A 25,654-nucleotide genomic window follows, 5' to 3' on the forward strand; every position below is an offset into this window, starting at 1 on the left:
GGTGTCTATGACGTGTTCAGCAGTCTGATGGCCTGGTGGAAGAAGCTGTCTCTCAGTCTGCTGGTTGGGGACCGGATGCTGCAGAACCTCCTTCCTGATGGAAGCAGTCTGAACAGTTGATGGCTGGGGGGACTGGAGTCCTTGATGGTCCTCCCCGCTTTCCTCAGGCAGCGCTTCCTGTAGATGTCTTGGAGGGAGGGAAGCTCACCTCCAATTATCCGTTCAGAGCACCGCACTACTTGCTGGAGAGCTTTGCAGTTGTAGGCGGTGCTGTTGCCGTACCAGGTGGTGATGCATCCAGTGAGGATGCTCTCAATGGCACAGTGATAGAAGGTCCTGAGGATGCGGGGGCTCATGCCAAATCTTTTCAGTCTCCTGAGAAAGAAGAGGCGCTGCTGCGCCTTCTTCACTGTTTTGTTTATGTGTACTGACCACGTAAGATCCTCAGCCAGGTGTACACCAAGGAAGTGGAAGCTGCTCACTCTCTCCACAGCAGCGCCGTTGATGGTGATGGGGGTGTGTACTTCTCTGCTCCTCCGGAAGTCCACTATCAACTCCTTTGTCTTTGTGAAGTTGAGGGTGAGATGGTTGTCTTGACACCAGTGGGTCAGGGCGCTGACCTCCTCCCTGTAAGCCGTCTCATCACCGTTGGTGATAAGACCCACCACTGTAGTGTCGTCCGCAAACTTCACAATGATGTTGGAGTTGTTAGTGGCTGTGCAGTCATAGGTGTAGAGTGAGTACAGGAGAGGGCTCAGTACACACCCCTGTGGAGCACCAGTGTTCAGTGTGATGGGGGATGAGGTGATGCTGCCCAGTCTGACTACTTGGCGTCTATCAGACAGGAAGTTAAGGATCCAGCTGCAGAGGGAGCTGCTCAGTCCTAGATCCTGCAGTTTCCTGTCCAGCTTCGAGGGAACGATGGTATTGAATGCTGAGCTGTAATCTACTGTTAGCTTGCAGTAAGAGTGTAACAAGCTAGTTTACAATGTTAGTTAGCTAATACGGTATTTTGTACTTTCAGTTTTACGATGGTCAAAGAGAAGGCAATGGTCAGAGGCCATTCTTCAATAAATCAGCACAGAAAGGAAAACAAGTCTGGTTATTGGAGCATCGTTATCTCGCTGTCTAGCTGGTGAAACTAAGGAACTCAGGGCGAGGACAGCAAAGTTACCAAAGGGGAAAAACGATCAAATTAAAACTGCATCATCTCAAAAATCACAAGTTTCTCTAAAATGTGTTTATTCTAGGGCTGCAGTTATTCATCATTTTAGTCATCAATCATTTTATTGATTGTTCGAAAATTGAATTGGATTAGAAATAGTTTTCTTATTAATGAGCAATAATTATTATTATTCAAAAGAGAAAACACACGGGTCTTTTGGTTACCATTTTAGAAATTGCCATCCTTTAATGATTCATCTGTTAAAAAAAATATTTTGACTGCTTTTATCTAAAAAATATTTTGAGATGCTGAAATGCTGAAATAATAATAATAAAAAAAACAGACACTGATGTCAACATAAAGGTAAACACGCAATTTAGTTTCTTTAGTTTCTGGTTCTCTCCTGTATGGACTAGAGAACGCACGATACCACTTTTTTGTGTCCAGTATCGATATGAATCCGATACAGCGTATTTTTAGAATCAATAAAACAGTTTTTTTAATATCTTTCTTTATTTTGTATAAGTTCATACTCAAGTTTTAAAAAATAAAACATTAAAGTTATTTAGTTATACCTGTATGCAAAAAACACACTGCACCCAAAATATTTCATAGTTCAGCAACACTGATCAATCTAATAAACTTAAACCTGCACCATCCTCCCTATTCTGGTATTTTAAAGAGTACTTAGCAGAAATATTAAACAACCTAACTAATAGGGTTGCAAACTCCCAGCAAAAAAAAAAAACTAAAGGGAACCATCGCCCACCCTCTGCCTCGTGATGCTTAATCCACATAATCGACTTTAATTTAATGCATGTATTTAAAAAAAATGCACAGAAATCAATTATTTTTCAACAACAATTAAATAGATTCAACATCTTTCTTCAACAGAACTGCAGACTGCACAGATGGTATCTTCCCAAAGGAAAAAGTACTATAACTTACTAGGGTATATATTAGACTTAATAGTTACTATATACAATATTAGATTTCTATACATTTTACGTTAGATAAAAACTTTGGTTGTAAGATTCAGATAATTATTTATTAAAAGCGAGACATTTTAAACGAGAATAAGAAAGAAAAGTATTTCTTTGTGCCCCCCTTTTCCCTGTTAATGCCCCAGCTGGCCCCCTGGCAAAACCGTGCTAGACCCGCCCCTGCACAGTTACCAGCTGTCAGCTACTTATAGCATTAGGCATTAAAGTAATATTAAATAAATTCTAACAACAGCTTATCAAGCTTAAACGTGCTGCTGTGATTTATCTGCTGGTTTCCTCTTTCTGGCGCAAAGTGGGAAACAAACAAGAGAGACGGAACTTGCGATCAGCTGATCATTGATTAGTTTCATGATTGAAGTAGCAGCAGGAGAGGGAGGGGGAGAGGAGACGCGGCAGTCGCTCCATATATCGGTTGTTAAGCTTAACGTGGGAATGCGTTACAAACATTGAGAGAGAAACTTACAAACTTGCTTTACTTCTCTAGGACAGCTTTCACTGAGAAGAAATGCCGATTTGGAAACATGTAGCGAGGCGCTAAATGCTCCACCAGACAACCGAGAGGTCTCTTGTTGTCACATGCAAGAAAGCATGCTCTGAAGAATATCCAGGTAGATAACTGTGGCGATATGTTGGTTATATTACTTTAAAGTGCAACTGGCTAATTCTTATTTTAGCCAACTCGAAAAGTAAAAATGATGCAACGACCTTGAAATAACACATTTATCTCACTGAAACATGTCATTTAAATAAAAACATTTACTGAAATTAAAATAAATATACTGAATATAATATGGCTCAGATTTAATGGAATATAATTACCCTTTTGTGTTGCTGTTAAAGAAAGGGATAATGTGTGATTACTGTTTTTAAACTATGGGCTACAAACTAAATCCTTTTATTATTTCTGTCCTCGGTTTTAACTCATTAATAATCATTAGGATGAAGCCCCCTAAAAAACAACGTAAAGGTCATGAAAATGTAAACAATTTGGCATTTTGATGATGCATCATCCACATTAAAAAGTAGAGATCATATCAGCCCTGTATTTACTTGTATCGGATACATAAAAAATCTTTCCGTATCACACAGCACTACAGAAAGCTCTTTTCTAGGGTTGTATTAAACATCTGTAACTACCGTAACTCCTGATCCATTTCCTCAATTAAAAGAAGTCCAATGATTCCTGAGAGCAGCAACTCTGCACTTTTCATTAATATTTGCATCATTACGGTAATCCCAGGTACATTGTTGCAGCAGCCCCGTGAAGGCAAAGGTTGAGAGAATAGTGAGTGAGCGTGATGGAACAATGTTATCACACGTTTGGCTTCTTTTTACCATGTTTGTTTGTTTTGTTCTTTCATGTGTTATTTACCAAGATTTGGATGGTGTTCTGCCTCGAGTTACCATAATGTCCCGAACATCACAAAAAAGCACAGAGTTGCTGCTTTCAAGAACTGCTGGAATTTTTCATTTGCCCCAATGGTTCAAGACTCAAGTTAGGCTAAAAACACTGGGACCAGTTTAAATGGGTTCATGTGTGTCAGCTGCATCGTCACTGCTGCTCTTATGTTATGTGTTTTTGTTGAAAACTAGGTGCTGTTTGGCCTTAATGATGTCAAACTTTTCATTCACTTGTTTGCTCCTAAATACGTTTCTATTGCAGGTCTTTTCCAGTTGAAAATGTGAGTGAGCACTACACAAATTACTGACACTGAAATACACTGAAAAGAAAAACAACTAAACTAAATCCAAACAAAAACAACTAAACGAAGTAGTTACACACGTTATAGAATATATATACTGGGCATACAAGCCTGGCCTAAGCTTTCTGTCAGGAAGACTGCAGCAGTCCAGGAGTTGGGTTAACTGTCTTTAAGTCCCACAGAAGAAATGTTTACATCAAAGTGCTTGCCAGGCTTAATCCAAATTAGGTACAGCCATACTTGAACTTATCATTGTATAGTATGTGGGACTATGAGCAATGGTTTTCTGGAAACAGAAACAGGCAATTTTATCATTAGTAGAGTCACAAATAACTAGAAAAACAATTGAAAACATAATGTACTCAACACAGCAATATCTCACAATATCCACAAGGGGTCACTATAGCTCATATATTGCCTAAATAGCACGTCATACAAATTGCCAATCATAAGGCACGGACATGGCAAGCTAGCCACAGTTAAACTAAACAATAGAAAAGTCCTTTATTTGTAATACCGCTGGATGTAATGACTGCGGGAGATTACAGCCACTGCTATTAACTTAGTGCCAAATAATCCTACCAACATGGTATCAAAGAACTGAGGCATAACTTTAACATGCACAAACAATTATAACAGCTTCATGCGAGTCATCCTGCCAAAAGGACTAACACTCACAGGTTCATAAACACACAACTTAATCACACGAAACAACTGCGATGCTCTGCAGTGGCACCTTTAGTCACTCCCACTCTGCGTGCTGAGCACATGCCCACTGATACGCTTATTTCCTTTGAGTGTGCTTGATTTCTGCCTCTAGACATTCTGAGGCCGAGTCAGAGCAGGAAACTTGAGCACACGTGGTCTCATTAAATCAGACAGCTGGAGTCATTTAAAAAGGATCTTTTAAGCAGTGCTGTCCCTCAGCTTCATAGTAGATCCATCTATGGATCAGTTTGAAAATCCTAGCTGTCTTCTTTCTAGTTATCATGTTACAAGATTTTAAGAAAACTTGAACGCTGATCATGAGTTGAATGCCACTGATCTTCAAAATCATCCAAGCTTTTTGATAAATGCACACAAAAGTCGGGTGTCCATGCCACCCGCATGCAAGGTGACAAAAATACCCCAATCAGCCTTTCAAGCTGACAGCTAAAGAAACCATTTCACCAGATTTAGCTTCTTGGATATTGTGTTCACTATACTGTGTTCAAAATGTACTTCTCATTTAATAGAAGAAATGTAATCATGTCAATATAGAGGATTTCAAATTCTCACTCCTGTTAATTAAAAAAATAAAAAAGTAGGATAAGACATGAGAAACTCCTTGAAAAGGACAGTCTCCATTATAGCACCTCATGGAAGCTTTGTTAGACGACCTGTCATTAAAAACTAGAAAGACCATCCAGCATCGGGAGCTTTCAGACTTCCAGGTATGACAACAAGCCTATTGCTGGTTTGCCCACTCTGACTGTGTCAGTATTTGCTCCACATACCAACTGCTCTGACCCTAAAGTAAGCCAGAATCCCACACAGCCATATGTAGGCACATTCCAACCACAAAGAATAACTGGGGATTCTTCATCCTGTAAACATCCTGAACAACTGGTTTTGGTGGTTTGATGGGAACAGATCCTCACCTGATCAGGAATACCAACGATCACCCCACCACTCATGTCTTGTTGGGAAATGTTTGCAGTCCTCAAGCTGTGAAAGTCATCAGGTGCAGCAGTCATGAATACCATGTAAACATCCCTGTTGGTAGGACAAACAAATAACAGTGGGATTCATTCGAGAAAACAGAACTTGTTTGATTCCCTGTCTGACAAAAAGAAATTAATGCAACGTAAAAATTAGATTTAAAAAATCAGCAGCATCATATGTAACCAGGTCCTAAATTACATATTGTTATAATTACACAAAATTTGTTCTAAAGCCCAAACTGCTCCTGGTATATCTGACTTTTAGCACCTCCAAGCCTGTAGTCATCTTGGTTATTAGTTAGGCCCCTCCCCCGTGTGTCGCTATGTGTATAGGCACTGTTAATGCTAGCATGAACAGATCATTCTTGCTGGCTGTTGTAGTGGCTTGAGCTAACTCTCATCCCAACTGTTTATATTTGGTTACAGGAGCTGGAGTGGGCATTAATGCTCCACAATTTACAAGCTGGGACCTGCCGCTAATCCATGGTTAAAGCCTTTACCCACATCAACACTGCAGGCAGAGGCTAACATCTGCAATACTATTAATAATTACACATAACTGTAGCAACAACAAAGAGAGGCTCGAACAAGAAAGGCTTGAAACCCTTAGAAAAGACTGATCAGAGTTGGTTCAATGAACTCTGATCATGTTCATTCGGAGTTAAGCTCGTGTGTGTTTAGAGACAGAAAGCCATCATGTTACCAGGATTCTCCAGAGAAACACAGAAATAAAGAGCAGAGCCTCCATCTTCATTTAGTGGACAGAGGAATATGATCACAAATCAGTGTGGGCCAAAATTTGTATCTTAAAAACTAGGAGGGGATAAAGTTATACCAACATACTGTAATATTTTTATAATATACACTAGCAAACTTTCATGCTGTGTGTGATATTAAAAATATTGTATTGTGTGATATCACATTCTATTGTGATCCAGCATTTTAATCTGACCTTTGATTTCTAAATGCTTCATTAAACTGTCAAATATACAAATATAGACAACTGTGGGATTTGTCTAAAGTATTTGCATATGCCATAGAAATGTTAGCACTCACAGTTTACTGGGCAAGGTTTATGCAACGTTTCAACAAGACCAGTCCACTTATGACAAACGCGATCATACGAGCATTATAGTACGATGCAGTCTCTGCATGATATGACTATCTATTCAGCTGTAACCTGACAGGGACAAAGTCTAGGAGACAGAAACTGAAGATAGACACCATTTACTGATGGACCTGTTATATTAGGTGACAATTCCACGTGAAAGTCAAAAGAAATGAATACATACAGGGCAAGTCTTTATGAGGCAAACATGATGTGCATCTCACACGAAAGCGATTTAGGTGATTTTCTGTGAGAAATGTGTAAAAAGATCCGTACTCTGAATTTCAGATACTATTGATCTGTTTGTTGTGTGTCTGAGGGTTTACGCAGGGACGTTTTGTGTAAGCACTGATTGCTACAGTAGCATCCAATCAATGCTTACAGTGCAAAGAAACTGGCCTACAGTCTGACAGCTGCATTAATGTCTACACAATCTAAGAGTTTGAAAGATGGACACACGTGAGATGATCATAAATCCACAACAGAATCCTTTCTGTCCTAACATACTGATGAGAAAATAACTGAAGCACTCGTGTCAAGAACAACAACAACAAAGGGAAACATGCCTAACTTGGATTTCAGTGATTGTGAAAACAAACATATGCAAATGAATTTCCTCTGTGCGCTTTGCCTGATTCAGGAAATCACTATCAGTCAAGTTGAGTGTGAGTCAGTGAGTATGTTATGTTCACATAGACTGTTACCTCAGGGGCTAACTTACCAGATGAAATGAACCTTTATGGAACGGAAACCCAGAATTTGTTTCAAGTCACATTTTAGCTTAATCTGCATGGTGGAAAGTGCCTGTACCAGAGACATGATTGTTGCTGCTTAGGTTAAAATATCTAGTATATGTCAATAATGTAACAAAAAAGAAGAAGAAAATCTGTGGCGGTGTAAAAGTCCCACTAAATGCGTCTCTCGGTGTACATCTAAACTATATAACGATTAACCGCCAACTGTGAGTTCAATTTAAATTTTCCTTTACAAATGTGTGTTTGTTTAGGAAGGAAAGAAATGTGTGCGCACAGTGTTCGGCAATATAGACTCAAAGGCAGCACCAAGACTGGCACGAGACTATTTCCACTGCACTGAGGGTGGGAACTCCAGGCCTCGGGGCCGCTGTCCTGCAGGGTTTAGATGTGTCCTTGATCCAACACAGCTGATTTAAATGGCTCATTTTGAACGTTGACATATACATCAAGGAATGGACCAGCCACTGCACTGATGTTAAACCAGTTCAGAAGTTCATTTATCATCATGAACCACCAATTTATGAGCAGACAAACCAAAGTACACTCCAAGATTCAGTTGCTTGTAGAAGCACGTTTAGCAGCAACAGCTCAAAGTCATTGTTTTCTGTATGACTATCAGTCTCTCACATCATTGGGGAGTCATTTAGGCTCACTCTTCTTTATAATGTTGCTTCACTTCATTGAGGTTTGCACAAATTTGTTTATGCAAAACTCACGACCACACTACTTCTATTAAGCTGAGCTTTAAACTTTCTAAAATATAAAACCTGCTAGACACCGGTGTTGTGCCAAAAAGTGATTGTCTGCCAAAAAGTTATTTCTGGTATTTGCCAAAAAGTGATTGCTCGTATTTAAACTGCTATAAGTAACTTGTTGGGCTATAATATGTGAAACATATGTCAAATGCTTCCCTCATGGATGACATAAAGTCATCTTGAGCCACAAACAACATTCGTGTAACAAGGTAGAAGCCGCGATCAGTTTTTGGCAGCGACTTTTATATAACCTTTATTTATGTAGTTAAAAAAAATCTCATTAACATTAAACATGTCTTTTGAAAGAGTAAGTTGGCCAAGAGGACAGCAGCAATGGCAGCAAATATTACAATAGTTCAGTAAAAATATTTTAAGTGAGGATAAAGGAGCGGATTGGTTATAATGTAAGTACAGGGTGGGCCATTTATATGGATACAGCGTAATAACATGGGAATGGTTGGTGATATTAAAGTCCTGTTTGTGGCACATTAGTATATGTGAGGGGCAAACTCCTCAAGATGGGCGGTGACCATGGTGGCCATTTAGAAGTCGGCCATCTTGGATACAACTTTTGTTTTTTCAATAGGAAGAGGGCCATGTGACACATCAAACTTATTGGTAATGTCACAAGAAAAACAATGGTGTGCTTGGTTTCAACGTAAACCTCCAGCAGAACCAGGCTCAGGGAGGGGCGGGGCCATCTGCTGACCGGTTGGGGTGAGAGAAGGAAGACAGGATGAAGACATGCTGTGGAAGCGAGACAGAGATTAATAACAGATATGATTCAATGCAGAGAGGTCTGTTAATACATAGTGAGTGAACCAACCAACCACAGCATCTGTGGTGAGAGAGTCATCAAGGAGTTCAGGCACTCCATCAAGCTCACAGTCACAGACTCAGGTGAGATTCTAGAGTTGCAGGGCTTCCTCCAGAGCAGCTGTTAGAAACACAGCTGCATCTTCTTTCTCTCACACACAGAAAAGAGTGAGACAGAGTGAGGCATCAGGGAGTTTAATTACCAGCTTTAAGACAAATGAATGAGAGTGCTGAATGATAGCACTCATGAGTGGTGCAGCATGCTTTAATTACTACCCACTAGTGAATGTGTCAGCAGCTGAAACTGTATTAATGGTGATTTAAAGAAACGAGTCCCAGTGTGTAGACCAGGCGAGCTGCTTCACTTGTAACACACTGGCAGAAACCCCAAGTCAGTTAGGATGACTACCTGAACATTTGAATGTTTCCACTGGTCACTGAGGTGGTACGTTACAGGGATCCAGTCTGTTCATTTACAGGACTCTACTAGAGCTGCTTTGCATGACTCACAGTTGAAATAATGCTTCTTTGTCTGATGCAGGGCCTTGGTTCACCCCATCAGTCGTGCAGGGGGTCGTCTGCTCTGCAAAAGTGCACTTTAATGTAAACTGTGCAGCAGTGCTGCAAACTAATCCAGACGAAATAAAAGCACAATGTCAGGAGCTACTGCAGTTCAGCATCAAACGTAGGCCAAATCAATCATTAATATGATTTTCATGATCATCTTGTTTGTCTTAATGTTCTTATGATTCAAAGAAACATCCAGCAGCTGTGAGATCGGCTGTACTGATTTAAAATGAAGTGTGTACGGCCCCAAAGCCTCTGAATGAGCTGCAGATGTGTTTCAAACTCCTGTAACAAAAGCAAACATGTCTGCATACCGGCTAACTTTGTCCACACACTGTTTCTGCTCTGCAGGTTTCACAGATGAAGATGCAAATAGTGGAGGATACGGGGATGGAGGAGATTGGGTTGGACTTTCATTAATATTTTGTCTGTTAGTTTGGGCTGTTTGTTGTTCCTGCTGCTTCCGCTGTCGTCATAATTACCTGCAAGGAACTAAAGCCATTATAGCAGCATCCTCCTGAAAACAACATCTGCTCTGCTTTTCCACAAGAATGAAGATGCAGAGGTCTGGCTTTAGGATCTGAGCTCAGATAACATCTGGAGTTTAAAGCATCATTTTAATCTTCTTCTGCACAAAATGGCTCAGTCGAGTGCTGCCAACTCCAAGAGGTTTTCGGAGGATCGGGTGATGGAGATCTATAAAGTAGGAGTAACATTATATAGCTACTATGTCAAAATTCTATAGTATGGTATATGATATGGCACAGCCCTGCTGTAAAGATCAAATGTGTGACAGTGAAAGGTGCTACAAAGAAGTCGGGAGAGAAATGCTGCAGAAAAGTCTCTTTAGCAAACAACGAGCAAACATAAAGCCCGTCCATTTCACATTTAAGGCAGGTAGTATGTTTGTTTTTCTAATGTTGACAAACTGACCCTCCATCCATCCACTTCTGCTGATCCTTTTCAGGGTCGCGGGGGCGCTGGAGCCTAACCCAGCTGTCTTAGAGCGAGACAGACTGAAGACCTGTCCAGTCCGCTGTCCCTACTAAGTGCATGTCCTTGAAACAGTGGAATAAAAACTAAAGCAATGACAAATAATGATCCTCATCATCAACATTACTACCGAAATGTGAACTAGCAAGTACAGCCTGAGCCCATAGAAACAACATCTTTGTAATCTGTAACAGTTATGGATTTTTGGACATGTTAAACAACTTTTAAAGGGTTTTTCACAAAGATGCTGAACATTAAATGTAGGATGCCACAGACATCCATTTTAGCCAACAATCTGCCATCTTCACCTCCAGTGTTCAAATAAAACGGAGACGTTGTGACATCAGCAGGAGACAGAGATCAGCTAGAGACACGCAGACAGTTTAAGCAGGCTGCTGTTCAAGTGGAGGCTGGTATGAATCCTGCTTCTGTTTATGTTTCCTGTTGAACAAAAACTTGACCAGAAACTGACATACCAACTTTCAGACTAGCAGATCCATCCTCCTTCCCTCCATCCTCTGTGTGTCCTTCTGTCTGACCTGCAGCTGAGAAACAGGTGTGAGGTGTCAGCTGTCAGGTAGGTGATGAGTGAAGAACAGAACAGAATCCATTTCCTCTTCAAACTGCTGTCAGACATGAGCTGTGTCCCAATTCGTCGGCTGCATCGTTCGGAGGACCCGGCCTTTGCGGTCTACGTGGGCCGGGATGGTGGGGACAGAGAGGCTGTAACTACATCTGCTGGTGTCACTGTGACCTCAGAGCAGTTTACATGAAACATGAAACGAATTACAACTTTTGCGATATTGACCAGCTCATGATGCAGAGTGTAGACTGTATCTGTGATAATGAAAATGATTTAAGGACTGGTTTATGACACGTCTATAAAAAATATAAAGTCTGTACAAATGTGAAACTACAAAGTTAAAAGCAGCTGGAACGACAGCTGTTCAAAGCTGAACACTTACATCAGCCAGAAGACAGAGTGAGTCCTCCATCTCTCTGAAGGAGGCCATCGTGGTGAGCACAGATGCAGCAGCAGTGTGGATGTGTCCACTCTCACAGTGTCTCTCTTTCAAGTTTGTCCTCACATTCTCAAAAAAAGAACATGTCTATGCAGATGCCCAGAGCCTAACAACACACCCGCTATAAAAACTTTTGCACCACCAGATTTTCATATACTTACATTTGAAAGTGTTCGTCTCCTGCATTAACTCCCACTTCGATCACTATCATTATCAGAAAAATATCTCCTGTATGGCCCGCAATGAATCCTGGGATATGTTGGGCCACAAAGGACACACCTGACCCATCCTTCAAATTCAGGGAAATGAAGGACGCATTTGGAAGACTTCAAATTTGAACAGCCTTCGTCGCGTCCATGTGATACAATTTCCTACAAATGTGGCATTCGAAGCATCCTCTCCCTGAATTTGGAAACACCCAATGTGATGATAGAGAGCAGGAAGAACCAGTCTCAACAAGAGACACACACACCTGATTTCCTGTAACTGCAGAGGGGAGGAGCCACCCGAGCAGGTGGGAACAGGAAGAGAAACAGCTGAGCCTCCGTCAGAGCAGCAGGAGGACGGTGGAGCTGAGGCAGGGTGAGTGTTAACACCACATTGTTGTAGTTTTGCTGTCAGAGTCTCTGAGTGTGTTTGTTTGTGTGACTGTAGAGAGAAGAAGAGTCACAGTGAGCTCTGTAGCTGTGATTGGCTCAATAATCACCTTCAATGGACTGAACGCAGAGAACGAGCCGAGGAACCTGACAAACCTGTTTGTGTGTGTGTCTGTGTGTGTGTGTGTACCTGTTTAGACATGTTTGTGAGGACAAAGAGTTGGTATGCTACTATGTGGGCTAATAGAGTCCCACAAAATGGCCGTCCTCACGAGTTTGAGGATATTTTTGAGGCTTTTTGGTGTCCTCACTAAAATCTGAAAACAAGTGTCTGTGTGTGTGTCTGTGTGTGTATGTGTCATAAAGAGAGTCGAGTTCACGGTCGCACACTTTCTATCTCAGAGGCTGTATCCCAATTCTTCGGAGCCCCTCTGATGACATGGTCCAAAAAATAAATCAATTGTGGCCACAAAATACTACTTCGTGCGCACGAAATGCTAATTTGTGGGCACGAAACACTTGACCAATAACCGTGATCCTTCCCAGGCCCTTGCAGTTGGTTGACAATAAAATCTATCCCGGCGTCCAGGTCCTGTAAAGCAACTGGGCTCTCAGTATCCTGTTTAAATGTCTCTCCGTAATAATGGTTCCTTGCATTGCAGGCTTTTCAAAATGCATTGTAGCTCATTCCCAGCCTAAAATAAAACTCACTCATACCGTCTCTGTCCACGGTGTATAGGTTTAGCCTACTCTCATGCTTGTGTCTCTACGCAGCTGTCCAGGAATTGTATCAATATGATGTTGCCACAAATGCGTAATTCGTTGCCACGTTATACCCATTTCGTGCTCTCGAAAATAGTATTTCGAGGGTATTTTGTGGCCACAATTTATTTATTTTTGGACCATGTCATCAGAGGGGCTCCGTACAATTCAGGTACTATTATTATACTATTAGTGTTAATTGTACTTTCTGCAGTGTTTAAATGATTACATATACACACAGTTACTGTCCCTCCACACATACGACTTGGTTCTCCTTCTATGCCCCAGCTTTGTTTACTTTTTCCCACCGAGGCTTCTAGACTTCTGATTGGCCAGCATTTCTGCACGGTTAGGAATATATCTCCACCTGTTGCTTTGGCATGTTCCTAGCAGTGTTTTCCTTCATTTCTGCCTTTACGTGTGGACGGGATTATTTTTGAAAACAAAAACGGAAAATCTCCATTCTCAAAAATACCCGTGTACGTGTGGACGTAGCCTCAGTCTATGTATTTACTGCTTTGTGGTGAAGGTCCGTGTCTCATGTCAGTGTGTTTAGTTTGCGTTTCCTCTGTCTCATCTTGTCAATCACTCCCAGCTGTGTCCTGGGACAGGGATAAAGGGCAAAAAAACAAAAACCAACTAAATAAGCAGACAAAAAAAAAAAAAAAAAAAATATATATATATATATATATATATATACACACACACACATACATCAATCACCTGGATCACCTGTTGAGAAAGAAAAAAGAAAACAAGCAGAAGAAAACGAGAGCAATACAATAAACAACATCACAATGATATATAGTAATATAACAGTAAATACTAAATATTAAACATTATTGTGCAGCACATAAGATCAACAGAACACAGTGTGCTTTGAGGTACACTCTAAGAACTAAAACTGATAATTACTTAAATATTTTGGTGCAACACACTGACATTTTAGACCTTCTTCAGAATACTGTATATACTATGGGCATCATGGTGCTGATCCAGAATCCTTACATTATTATTTATTACTAGAGCTACAATAATAAAGCAATGAGGAGGGGGAAGTAATAAATATGAAATAATGTATTTATGATGATTCCATTTGTTTCACTATCCACTCTGTGCAGGGCAAAGCTTATTACATGTATAGAGATACAATCATTTTACTGCTGTAAAATCCAAATTTTGTCTTATTTAAAATATAAATCTAATATAATCTGCATCTTAATGTATGTTCTTTAAAATACAGCGTGTTTTTAATATATTATAATTATAATAATGCATAATTATGTGGACATGTATATTAGATCGTTTTTTAGTGAAATATAATCCCCCCAGAAAGGCAGGAAATGCTCTGTAACTTACTTTAAAACTAAATATGTTCACTAAAACGGTGACAGAGCTACAGACCCATGACAGCCTTACACAGGTAGCCAGCAGCTATGACCAGCACTACATGTGCAGTTAATAAAAGGACAGGTAATGTTTGTCACGCTGTTGCACACACAGCACGCTCGTTTGTTTCAGTTCGTCAAATTGCCACAAGACAACTTACCAACGTGTACGTAATAAGCTAATACTCCTGTGTGCTACACACTACAGTGTACGCTGTACAGCTACTTACTGGGTTTGTCGCATCAGTCTGTGTCTCTGAGTTAACTTGTGTTTCTCTTACAGCTCCGGACCGCAAAAAATGCGCGTGCTCTTTGTGAGCTCGTTCCCGGCTCGTAACCAGCGCGTTCTGCCGTCGAGGGCGATCATTGGTTAAATGTGATCATGTGACTGATGAAAGCCAGATCCTTTTATTTAGCAAAACTGTGATTAATAGTTAAATATTATTGTTGAAGGGCACAGACAGGACTCCGCACGCACACACACATTAAAAAAAAATAATACTTTTTTTTTTAAAAAGTTGCCTCAACAACAGGGCACCTTGGGCACCCATCAGGAAAGGGGCGGGTGCTCAAGCCCCTCTAGCCCCCCCCCCCTCTGCACGTGCCTGTCGCAGAGAACGGGGGTGTGAGAAGACTCCAAAACCTCCCTCCGCCCGCTCATTGTAGTGTTGATGCATGTGTGTTCTAAGGTGCATTTCCCCAGCTTTGGAAAATTCAGAGGCACAGATGAAGCTGGGGTACACAAAAACAGTAAAGCCAGGTGGAAAAGGTTCAGATAAGATGTCTTCCTGTTCCCCCAGTACGTTAAAGGATCCTCTGATCTTGGAATGTTTCTCTCCGACACTCTCCACAATACTAAGGGGTTGGCAGTCCGTTATAATAAAACTCAGGACTGCATGGTCCAGAACAGACTTCCTAGGTGCTTGATTTCAAAATAATAAAACGCATGTTAATTAAAAAATGATGATAAAGCAGTTCAGTGTCAATATTATGGAACGCCAGGACTGCCATAATGAATTAATTAAATACACCATTAAATAATTAATTAAATGTGGCAATAATTAATTAAAATTGGAATTAATTAATTAAATAAATAGTTATGATATATGTAATTAATTAATTATTGACACATTTAATTAATTATTTATGTGTTTCACGTTTTAATTAATTATTGACACATTTAATTAATTAATTATTGACATATTTAATTAATTATTTATGTATTTCACATTTTAATTAATTATTGACACATTTAATTAATTATTGACACATTTAATTAATTATTTAATGATATATTTATTTATTTCATTTTGGCAGTCTTGGCGCCTGGCTCTCATCATGAAATAATTTTATCTGTCAGCCTCACCCATCAAACTCAGGGGGCGGGGTTAACGCTGATCGAGTCAAAACCATTGCTTTGGCCTGGTGGCCATTGTTTCTAGCACACAACAACCGGCATGTGGAAGCTAACAGAACTGAGCTTTGAAAAACCCTGTTTGTGTGTTACCAAATACCGTTTTAATATTTTTTTAGCCGAGAATGTAGTGGTTTAATCTTCATGTGTCTGGTCGGTTTGTCAAGATACAGCCTCTTTGCAAAAGTGTTTCGATGATTTCGGAGATGTCGTCCCAGTCTCACGGCAAAGCGTGGGATAGACCCGCTCGCCTCGCAAGCAATCCCACCGACAAAGCGCAGGCCCCGGTACACAGCTGTAGTAACCCCCGCTGACTTCTTTTACTGAGGTTATATTTATCGATGTTTTATTTCCTGATGTTCTTATGTGTCCTACGTGTTTCAGTCGCCAATTCTGAATTATAACTAACATTAAAAACATGTTTAAGGAGGAGAGAGAGCAAATAAATCTGTTTAACATCTGATCTTTGGGTTTTTGTTCAGTAATCAGCGTGACCTGTGTATAAACACATAAAAGAGATAACGTTGGTGTTTCCGTCATGTAGTAACTGCTGGCTTTAACTGTACAAAGGTTGTTCGACACTATGAAACACATACAGACTTCATGATGTTCGGCTAATATTTTTATTGTGAATATTAATCATGCTGACCTCGCTCTGTACACCACGCAGCGAGGTCAGCATATCCACGATATCCTCAGCTCCATGAGTTAACACAAAGTTTCCCAGCTGACTATCTAACTGCCAACTATTCCAGAGACGTGAAAATATACAGCATAAAGAAAAGTGTAAGAGACTCAGCAGCAGATTAGAATAACAGTTATACATTTAATAAATCACCAAATGAATCCAAGAAACGAGCAAACCTGTTCCGACAATTTGAATTTGTATTCCCTCAGCTGCAGACTCGCTGCTGTTTAAATGTTTGAAAAGGAAGATTAGATATAAACAAACGTCAAACATAGACTCAGTCTGCCTTCACATTTGATATGAGGCCAGCACGTATAGTGGCCTCAGCAGGCTATTACTGAAATACACGTGCTATATCATAAACTATGATATAAACAGGGAGGTCCTATTAACATGTTTAGTTTTAAAGGACACCTTCCTGCCTTTAGTCTCATTCATGAGCAGTATTAGTTTTCTTCTAACATCCAGAAGTCTGCACAATGTGTTTCATAGTTTGTAACAAGCCTTTGACAGGTAAACATAACATGACCGAAAAAGCAAAAAAAAAGAAAAAAAAAGAGAGAGAGTGTTGACATAAGAAGAGAAAATTCTCTCAATTATGGAGACAGACAAATGGTTCATTTATGTTTGATGTGTGTTTATTCCTCCCTAAATATCGTCGGTGAAGTTCGCCATGCATGTCAGATTTTCCTGCGCATTTTTATACCTCTGCCAACAGAGAGAGAAAAAAAATCACATTCTAACAGACAGCTGGTGCTTAGAATACAGTTGAATAACTATTAAAAAACAGATGATATTTAGATGATAGTTCAGTCTAACACATGTGCCAGTGAACCATTAAACGTCTGTGAAACTATGCAGTTATGAAACGTAACTTTAACCTCAGCCAAACCGATTTGCTCAGTTGTAAATAAAACAGCGAAGTAAACGTGACCCGACAGACAGAACCTGAGTGAATGAAGTCCAGCGTTTAACCACTGAGAGCTAAAACTCAGCTGAGGTTTGAAAGCTGTGTGCCGGTGATTGGACATCAGCCGCTGATAAAGCTGTTCGCCTATAAAGTGCTCTATAAGGAAACGAGCTCCAGCAGCTCTGCGCTCGGGGAAAACACTATATTTACTTATCTTGTGCAGAAAAATGCGCTAACATTGCGTTATATCGAGCACCGGCTGCCCAGTTAAACTGTGACTATCACCAGGTAACTAGGCGTGTTTCTTGAATTAGCAGCAGGTGTTAAACAGCTGACAGATGAGGAGGAGGATGCATGCAGGTAAACTGAGGGTCTGCTAAGCTGATCGCTGGTTTCGTGAGAAAAATGTCAGCTCGTTCTTTATGTTACAGAAGCACAGAGACACAAGACCAGGCGGAAAGAGACGATCGTTCGGTGAAAATGAGAATCTGCGAATGCAACATGTGGAACACGGAGAGTGGAATATGTAAACAAACCGGTTAACGTAACCCCCTCGGTGCACTCTGCATGCTAACTGTTAGCAGAGCTAGTGAAATCTCTGAAAACATCTGAGCACTTTTGCAAACATGTTCTATGTTGACAACCTGACCAGACATACGGCGCGACATTCGCGGCTAAAACACTGTTAAAAGTGTAGCTGGTGACAGAAAAACGGGGTATTTTAAAACTACACCACCACCATTGCTGCTTGTGATTTGATCTGCATTCTGGGATAACTGGCTGCCCCAAGTCTACACAAGCAATCGATTATCTAGGATCGACCTGTTTTGACTTACTTTGCACGGCAACCAATCAAATGTTAGAGAAGCTGCATGGGCAGCGTTAACCCCGCCCCCTGAGTTTGATGGGTGAGGCTGACAGATAAAATTATTTCATGATGAGAGCCAGGCGTCAGGACTGCCAAAATGAAATAAATAAATATATCATTAAATAATTAATTAAATGTGTCAATAATTAATTAAATGTGTCAATAATTAATTAAAATGTGAAATACATAAATAATTAATTAAATGTGTCAATAATTAATTAATTACATGTGTCAATAATTAATTAAAATGTGAAATACATAAATAATTAATTAAATGTGTCAATAATTAATTAATTACATGTGTCATAACTATTTATTTAATTAATTAATTCCAATTTTAATTAATTATTGCCACATTTAATTAATTATTTAATGGTGTATTTAATTAATTCATTATGGCAGTCCTGGCGTTCCATAGTAAAACTGTAACGTGTCCTGTGATCCATAAACACTCTGTGATGAATAATCTGAAGTCATTTTGAGCCTGACAGTAGTTTCCTGTCACAGAGCAGAAGCTGCAGGCAGTTTTTGGCACCTTTATATTTAATTTATTCCAAAATAAATCAATAAAGGTAGAAAAGAACTCTCAGTGACATTAAAAATCTATTTTTAAAGACAGATGTGACCAAGTGCAACAAATATAAGATGACATGTTTACAGATATTTGAAGTATTGATCATATGTAGAACACAGAGCAGGGGCCTGTTCTTCGTACCGCGCTAAGTGAGTTAGCTGGATGAGATTGTTGACGATTTCGCGTGATCCTGGATCGTTCGGTTCCCCGAAGCCCATCCGGGACTTGCTGTCATAGCAACAGAGCCGTAAGCGTAAACCTGCTGGGGAGCAGGTTTACTTTATGTAAACAGGATTAGATCGCGGCCACGCAGGTATGCCCGCGTCATTCATACGAAAGCAACAGCGATATTCCACCACTGTTTCACCATAAATAAATAACATCAATGTAACTAAAGACAATGCAGCACCTGATCCATTTATTGATTTCACACAGATACATACAGGTCATTTCCTAAAAAAGGGAAATGTACTATTAACATTCTATTACATGTATGTGATTATTACAGATGTAATTCATATTTCAGAGTAGCAATTGTAAATTACTTCGTGTAATCAAGATGAGAGACCACGGCTATAAAAGCGAAGGTGGATTTGGGAAGTCTGTCGCAGCCATGTCCTGTCCGTATACGCGAGCAACCCATTGCGGAAGGTGCAAGATTGATAAGGAGAGTCCTCAGAATCCAGCGTATATTGCGGGACAGACAGGATCCTTTAGCTCAGCGCAACAGTGTGCTCATAGAGAGATATCGATTTTCCCGTGAGGGTATTATTTACTTAACCAACTTGTTGACGAGGGGGTGCAGGACCACCACCTGTCTTTTGTTGCTCTGCCCTTTTCTTGGTTGGTGTTATAAACAAACAGATTATTCCAGGGTCTCTTTCCAAGAGACTAAAAGCAATATAAGTGATAAATATTACCATTCTGTAGAATATTCTTATATTTCACTTTTACTTGTTCCCATGTTCTAGTGGGTCCTGTCGTGGCTCTAATGTGAAAGAGGATAAAATATAACATATTATAATATAATGTAATATAATATTGGATAATATAGTGTAATATAATAAATCTACCCTACCGCCTACTGGTGTTGGCCAGAGGGGCCGATGGCGCGATATGGCAGCCTGGCTTCTGTCAGTCTGCCCCAGGGCAGCTGTGGCTACAACTGTAGCTGCCTCCACCAGTGTGTGAATGTGAGAGTGACTGAATAGTGGCATTGTAAAGCGCTTTGGGTGCCTTGAAAAGCGCTATATCAATCCACTACATTATTATTGTTATTATTAAATTACTTACGAGTTTAATTTGTCAGCAACTTCCTGCCAGCCCTCTCTCCTTGCTTTTGCAGCCTTTGCAGTGTTCCCTTGCGTTCTGATTAAACTCTGAAACTCCTGAAATCCCTCACTCAAGAGTTCTTGCTCTGCTGCCGAAAAATACCGAGCCGAGCGCGCTCTGTCGACATTTTCGCCGACCAATCAGAGGGTTGCCGATCAATGTTTCTACTATCGATGCGTAGCCCCTTTTACGACACCCAGTGATGTCACATTACTGCGTCCAGCTGTACTAATCGTCAACAGCAGGTGTGTTCGGGGAACCGGATTAGCGAGCTCACGGTTAGCGCGATGGTTTGGTCTTGGATGTTTCATTTGATCTTGGATGTAGTAAGCGACGTACGAAGCACAGGGCCCAGGTCCAATAACAGAGTCATGCTGCTCACAAACAGCAGTTTGGTTTCATGAGCTCACTTCCTGCAGTGATCCTCAGCTTCTCTCCAAAGGAGCCGTAACATGTGGGCTCCTCACCATGATGATGATCCCAAACACACTGAGTTCCTTCATCCACCTGATCATGTACTTATTAAATAATGTGATGGTTTTGGTGTTTTTTAAAGACTTTGAGCCTCTAAAATAACTGGTTTGGACTTTAGGGCCAAAGCTCCAACATTAGAAAGCCGTCAGTGTGATGCTTCCAGCACAACAGCACCTCTGAGTGTGTGTGTTTACCTCTCAGACTAACTCCACCCTGACATCAAGAAGATGGAGGAAGAGGACGGAGCAGCATCTGCAGCATCCAGCTGTGTGTCTGTGAGGAGTGACTGGTCCAAAGAATATCCTCCAGAGTTCAGTGATGAACCTGCAGCAACAATGTTCTTCAATCATGGAGCTCAGCTGACCATGTAAGAGAGCTGCTGACTCATTTACGGGTGTTTGAAATTCTGTGACCACTTTGTAATTTTAGTTTATATTTTTAAAGTGTTTTTATTTGTAGTTGCCTGTATTTTTATTACACTGTGTGTAACGTGGTGGTTTGTGCTGTTTGGGATTGTTTTGGTGTGTTTGTGTCAGAACATCAGATAAATGATTTCATCACATTTTAAAAGAAAGTATCAGGATAATAATCTGAACTGAGTCATCAGAAATAGAAATATGGTCTCAACAGGCCACTGAGCTGATCTCCAAAGAAATGCAGAAGATTGAAGAGTCCGAGGCTGTTTATTTGTCACAGGCATCGTCATACACGTACAACACAGTGAAATGTGCTGAGCTGCTCCTGTGACTGGACAAAACATTAGAAACAATCATTAAATGAAATAATGAAACATTGTGCAGATGTAATGTTAAAGTGCTTTGTGCCACATTAGCACAGCATGTACTGACAGAGCAGTGCAAGCAGAACAAAGCAAATGAGCAAAGTGATGTAAACAGAGTAACTGAACAGAGTGAGCAGAGTAATATCAGCAGTAATGAAGCAGCAGGATCAGTGTAGCAGCGTGTGACGTCATAATGAATCAGGTATGATCTGAAATATGACAGTGAGACAAGAACATGATGTAAGGTCCTGTTTAAACCCTGATGGTGATGCTATGAGGGGAGCATGTTCTGATTTAGGACTTGGATGGTCTGAGGATAGAAGCTCCTCTCTGTTTGTGTCCTGATGGTGCAGAAGCTTCTGCCTGATTGTAGAAGGAGCTGAAGCCAGCATCATCCCAGAGGTGAAGCTCCTCTGTGTGCAGACCTGAGGTCAGATTCCTCCAGGCTGATGTTCAGGATCTACAGAAACGTGTGGTTGTAGTTATTGCTGCACTGTGTGCTGACAGCAGATCCTCAGAACAAAGCGCTGCACACGTGTTCTTTACAAACATCTGTACATATAAAATATGGATCATGGCAGTGAATGAACACGTTTCTGTCATTTGTTTCATTGGCTTCTTTTTTCTGCCTGTGTTCATGTGATTAATGTCTAACACATAAACAGGTTTGTAATCAAACATCACATCATCAGGGAGGCATCATGAAACAAAGTTACTGCTGGAGGCTGAACTCAATTTGGTGGCAATGTTCAAAAATATCACTCAGATCATTTCAAAGCTTTTAGTTCTTCTTCTTCACTTCTGTAAAATAATAGAAAGGAAATCAGAACCCAGAAGTTCACTTCCTGATGACTGAACTCTTTCAAAATAAAGCTGAAAGCTCTGAATGTGACACCGCTGCTCCACCACAGTTTTTAGAGGAGGTCAAAGGTCAGTTGAAAGTGATGGATCCCAAACTTCCAGTACATCCAGTGAAGGACATAATCAGCTCTGTGATGAAGGCTTTTACTGTGGAGTTTGTAGGCTGATCACTCTGTGTTTAATAAGACAGGCAGGAACAGCAAAGGAAACTTGGATTCTGAACTCAAACACAAGTTTCTCCACTTTGACTTTTCTCTGTGACCATCAGAGCTTCTGCACAGTGTCATCAAATCTGGATGTTTGTCACTGACAGTCAATGATTTTAGTGATAAAGAAATGTGTTCACAGAGGGAGGAAGAGGAAGAGGAGTGGTGTCTGTGAGGAGGAGCAGCTGTCCTGCTGTGCTTTGTGTCAGGACGTCCTGAAGGATCCAGTCTCTACCAGCTGTGGACACTGGTTCTGCAGACAGTGCATCTCCTCATACTGGGACCAGTCTGCTTCATCAGGAGACTGGTCCTGTCCCCAGTGTGGAGAAAGATCCAGAAGCAGAGCTGGACTGCAGACAGCCAGTCAGAGCAGCTGTGTACAAAGTAAGACTGAACATCTGTCTGCTGATGGACTCATTTCTGAAAACTGGACTTCTTGTTGTTGTTCAGACATTGAAGAGTTTTCTTTCTGTTTTTCTTTCTTTCAGCAGATGTTGGTCTGCAGGAGGTTTTAGATGAACATAAGATCAGTATGAGGAGGAGATGTGAACGTGTGACTGAAGGAAGTGATGAAACAGGAAGTAGAACCCTCCTCAACAGGATCTACACTGAGCTCTACATCACAGAGGGACAGAGTGAAGAGGTTCATAGCCAACATGAGGTGAGGCAGCTGGAGACAGCTTCCAAGATGGACGCTCTCCATGACACTCCAATCAGGTGCCAGGACATCTTTAAAGCCTTACCTGACCAACAGAGACCCATCAGAGTGGTTCTGACCAACGGCGTGGCTGGTGTTGGAAAAACCTTCTCAGTGCAGAAGTTCACTCTGGACTGGGCAGAGGGCTTGGAGAACCAACATGTCAGTGTGGTGGTTCTGCTTTCATTCAGGGAGCTGAACCTGATCAGAGAGGAGCAGTACAGTCTTCTGGAGCTGCTCCATGTTTTCCATCCAACATTACAGAAGGTCACAGCAGAGAAGCTGGCTGTCTCTCAGCTTTTGTTCATCTTTGACGGCCTGGATGAAAGCAGACTTTCATTGGATTTCACCAACAGGAAGCTGCTGTCTGATGTCACACAGAAGTCATCAGTCAGCCAGCTGCTGACAAACCTCATCCAGGGGAATCTGCTTCCCTCGGCTCTCGTCTGGATAACTTCCCGACCTGCAGCAGCCAATCAGATCCCTCCTACATGTGTTGACAGGCTAACAGAAGTACGAGGCTTCACTGACGCCCAGAAGGAGGAGTACTTCAGGAGGAGATTCAGTGATGAAGAGCTGTCCAGCAGAATCATCTCCCACATGAAGACATCCAGGAGCCTCCACATCATGTGTAGAATCCCAGTCTTCTGCTGGATCACTGCTACAGTTCTGGAGCACATGTTGACTACAGAGCAGAGAGGAGAGCTGCCCAAGACCCTGACTGACATGTACTCACACTTCCTGCTGGTTCAGACAAAGAGGAAGAAGAACAAGTACCACGAGGGACATGAGACGAGTCCACAGGAACTGACGGAGGCTGACAGGGAAGTTCTTCTGAAGCTGGGGAGGCTGGCGTTTGAACATCTGGAGAAAGGAAACCTCATGTTCTACCAAGAAGACCTGGAGCAGTGTGGTCTGGATGTGACAGAGGCCTCGGTGTACTCAGGAGTTTGTACAGAGATCTTCAAAAGAGAGTGTGTGATCTTCCAGAAACCAGTCTACTGCTTTGTTCATCTGAGCATCCAGGAGTTTCTGGCTGCAGTCTACATGTTCCACTGTTTCACCAACAGGAAGTCAGAGGTGCTGAAGGACTTCCTGGGAAAAAAATACAAAGAGTCATCTCTGGATGACTTCCTTAAACGAGCCATGGAGAAATCCCTCCAGAGTAAAAATGGCCACCTGGACTTGTTTGTCCGCTTCCTTCATGGCCTCTGTCTGGAGTCCAACCAGAGACTCTTAGGAGGTCTGCTGGGTCAGACAGAGAACAGTCCAGAAACCATCCAGAGAGTCATCAAGAACCTGAAGAATAACAAGAAGTTTAAATCCTCTCCTGACAGAAGCATCAACATCTTCCACTGTCTGATGGAGATGAACGACCTCTCAGTACATCAGGAGATCCAAGAGTTCCTGAAGTCAAAGAAAAGGTCAAAGGACCTCTCTATGATCCACTGCTCAGCTCTGGCCTTCATGCTGCAGATGTCAGAGGAGGTTCTGGATGAGTTTGACCTGCAGAAGTACAAAGCTTCAAAGGAGGGACGACTGAGACTGATTCCAGCTGTGAGGAACTGCAGAAAGGCTCGGTGAGTCCAGATGTGATCATTAACATCATTGATCAGTGTCGGTTAATAGTTTAATCTTTAAATTAAAAACACAGTCCTTGGTTATAAAGTGCTTTACAAACACCAACATTACGGCTAACAGCTGGATTCTCCTGTTTCAGTGCAGCTAGCCAAACAACAAAGAGCCACTTGCTGCTAAAGACAGAGTGAAAGTGGACGGTATATCCTCCATTCTTCATGTAAAACACATGCAATGAATTGTAATGCACCATCTGTGTTTCCCTTCATGCAGTTTTCTCTTTATGGTAGACTTGGATATTTAAATGTTTACCTCCTGGAGAGTCTTGTTCACTTGATTAGTTTTTGTGAAGGGGATTCTCCTCACCCCGTCTCCAAGGGAGACACCAGCTACCCTTCAGAGAAAATTTATTTGCCCCACTTGTAACCACGATCTGGTTCTTCCCGTCACTGCCCACAGCTCGTGACCATAGGTGAGGGCAGGGACGTAGATCGACCGGTAAATTTAGAGCTTTGCTGTCACGCTCAGCTCTCTCTCTTCACCACGACAGACCGGTACAGCGTCCACCTCACTGTTACCGCAGCAACAGTCTGTCTGTTGATTCCTGCTCCCCTCCCCCTTCTTTACACGACCCTGAGACTCCTCCACCTGGGGCAGGAACGTCTCTGAGCCAGAGTGGGCACTCCACCCTTTCCCAGCTGAGGACCATGGCCTCAGATGCTGATCCTCATTCACACGGCTTCACACTCTGCTGAGAACAGCTCCACTGTGAGCTGGAGGCCATCACCTGATGAAGCCAACAGAACCACATCCTCTGTGAAAACAGAGACCAGACTCTGGCTGTATCCCAATTCAGGGTCTGCAGCCTTAAAGGACGCATTTTAAGGCCGATTACATCACAGCGACGGGACGAAGGTCGCTGCTCGAAATGCGG

The 25,654-nt window shown here is 41.5% G+C and overlaps 2 protein-coding genes across 2 annotated transcripts in view; one reads left to right on the top strand and one right to left on the bottom strand.

Moving 5' to 3' along the window:
• The window catches only part of LOC309701521 (uncharacterized protein), a 250,212-nt gene that overhangs the window by 67,208 nt on the left and 157,350 nt on the right, over window positions 1-25,654 (bottom strand). The gene's annotated exons all lie outside the window — the stretch shown is intronic.
• The window catches only part of LOC309701491 (NACHT, LRR and PYD domains-containing protein 12-like), a 341,726-nt gene continuing 336,841 nt past the window's right edge, over window positions 20,770-25,654 (top strand). Inside the window, exons 1-3 of the mRNA XM_082525729.1 lie at window positions 20,770-20,964; window positions 22,588-22,829; window positions 22,934-24,722. Of these exons, the coding sequence (XP_082381855.1) occupies window positions 20,825-20,964; window positions 22,588-22,829; window positions 22,934-24,722 (2,171 nt within the window). The 5' untranslated portion in view covers window positions 20,770-20,824. The remainder of the gene's footprint in view (window positions 20,965-22,587; window positions 22,830-22,933; window positions 24,723-25,654) is intronic.

The sequence above is a fragment of the Aulonocara stuartgranti genome (assembly GCF_965226115.1).
Source record: "Aulonocara stuartgranti genome assembly, chromosome: 23".
Classification (NCBI taxonomy): Eukaryota; Metazoa; Chordata; class Actinopteri; order Cichliformes; family Cichlidae; genus Aulonocara; species Aulonocara stuartgranti.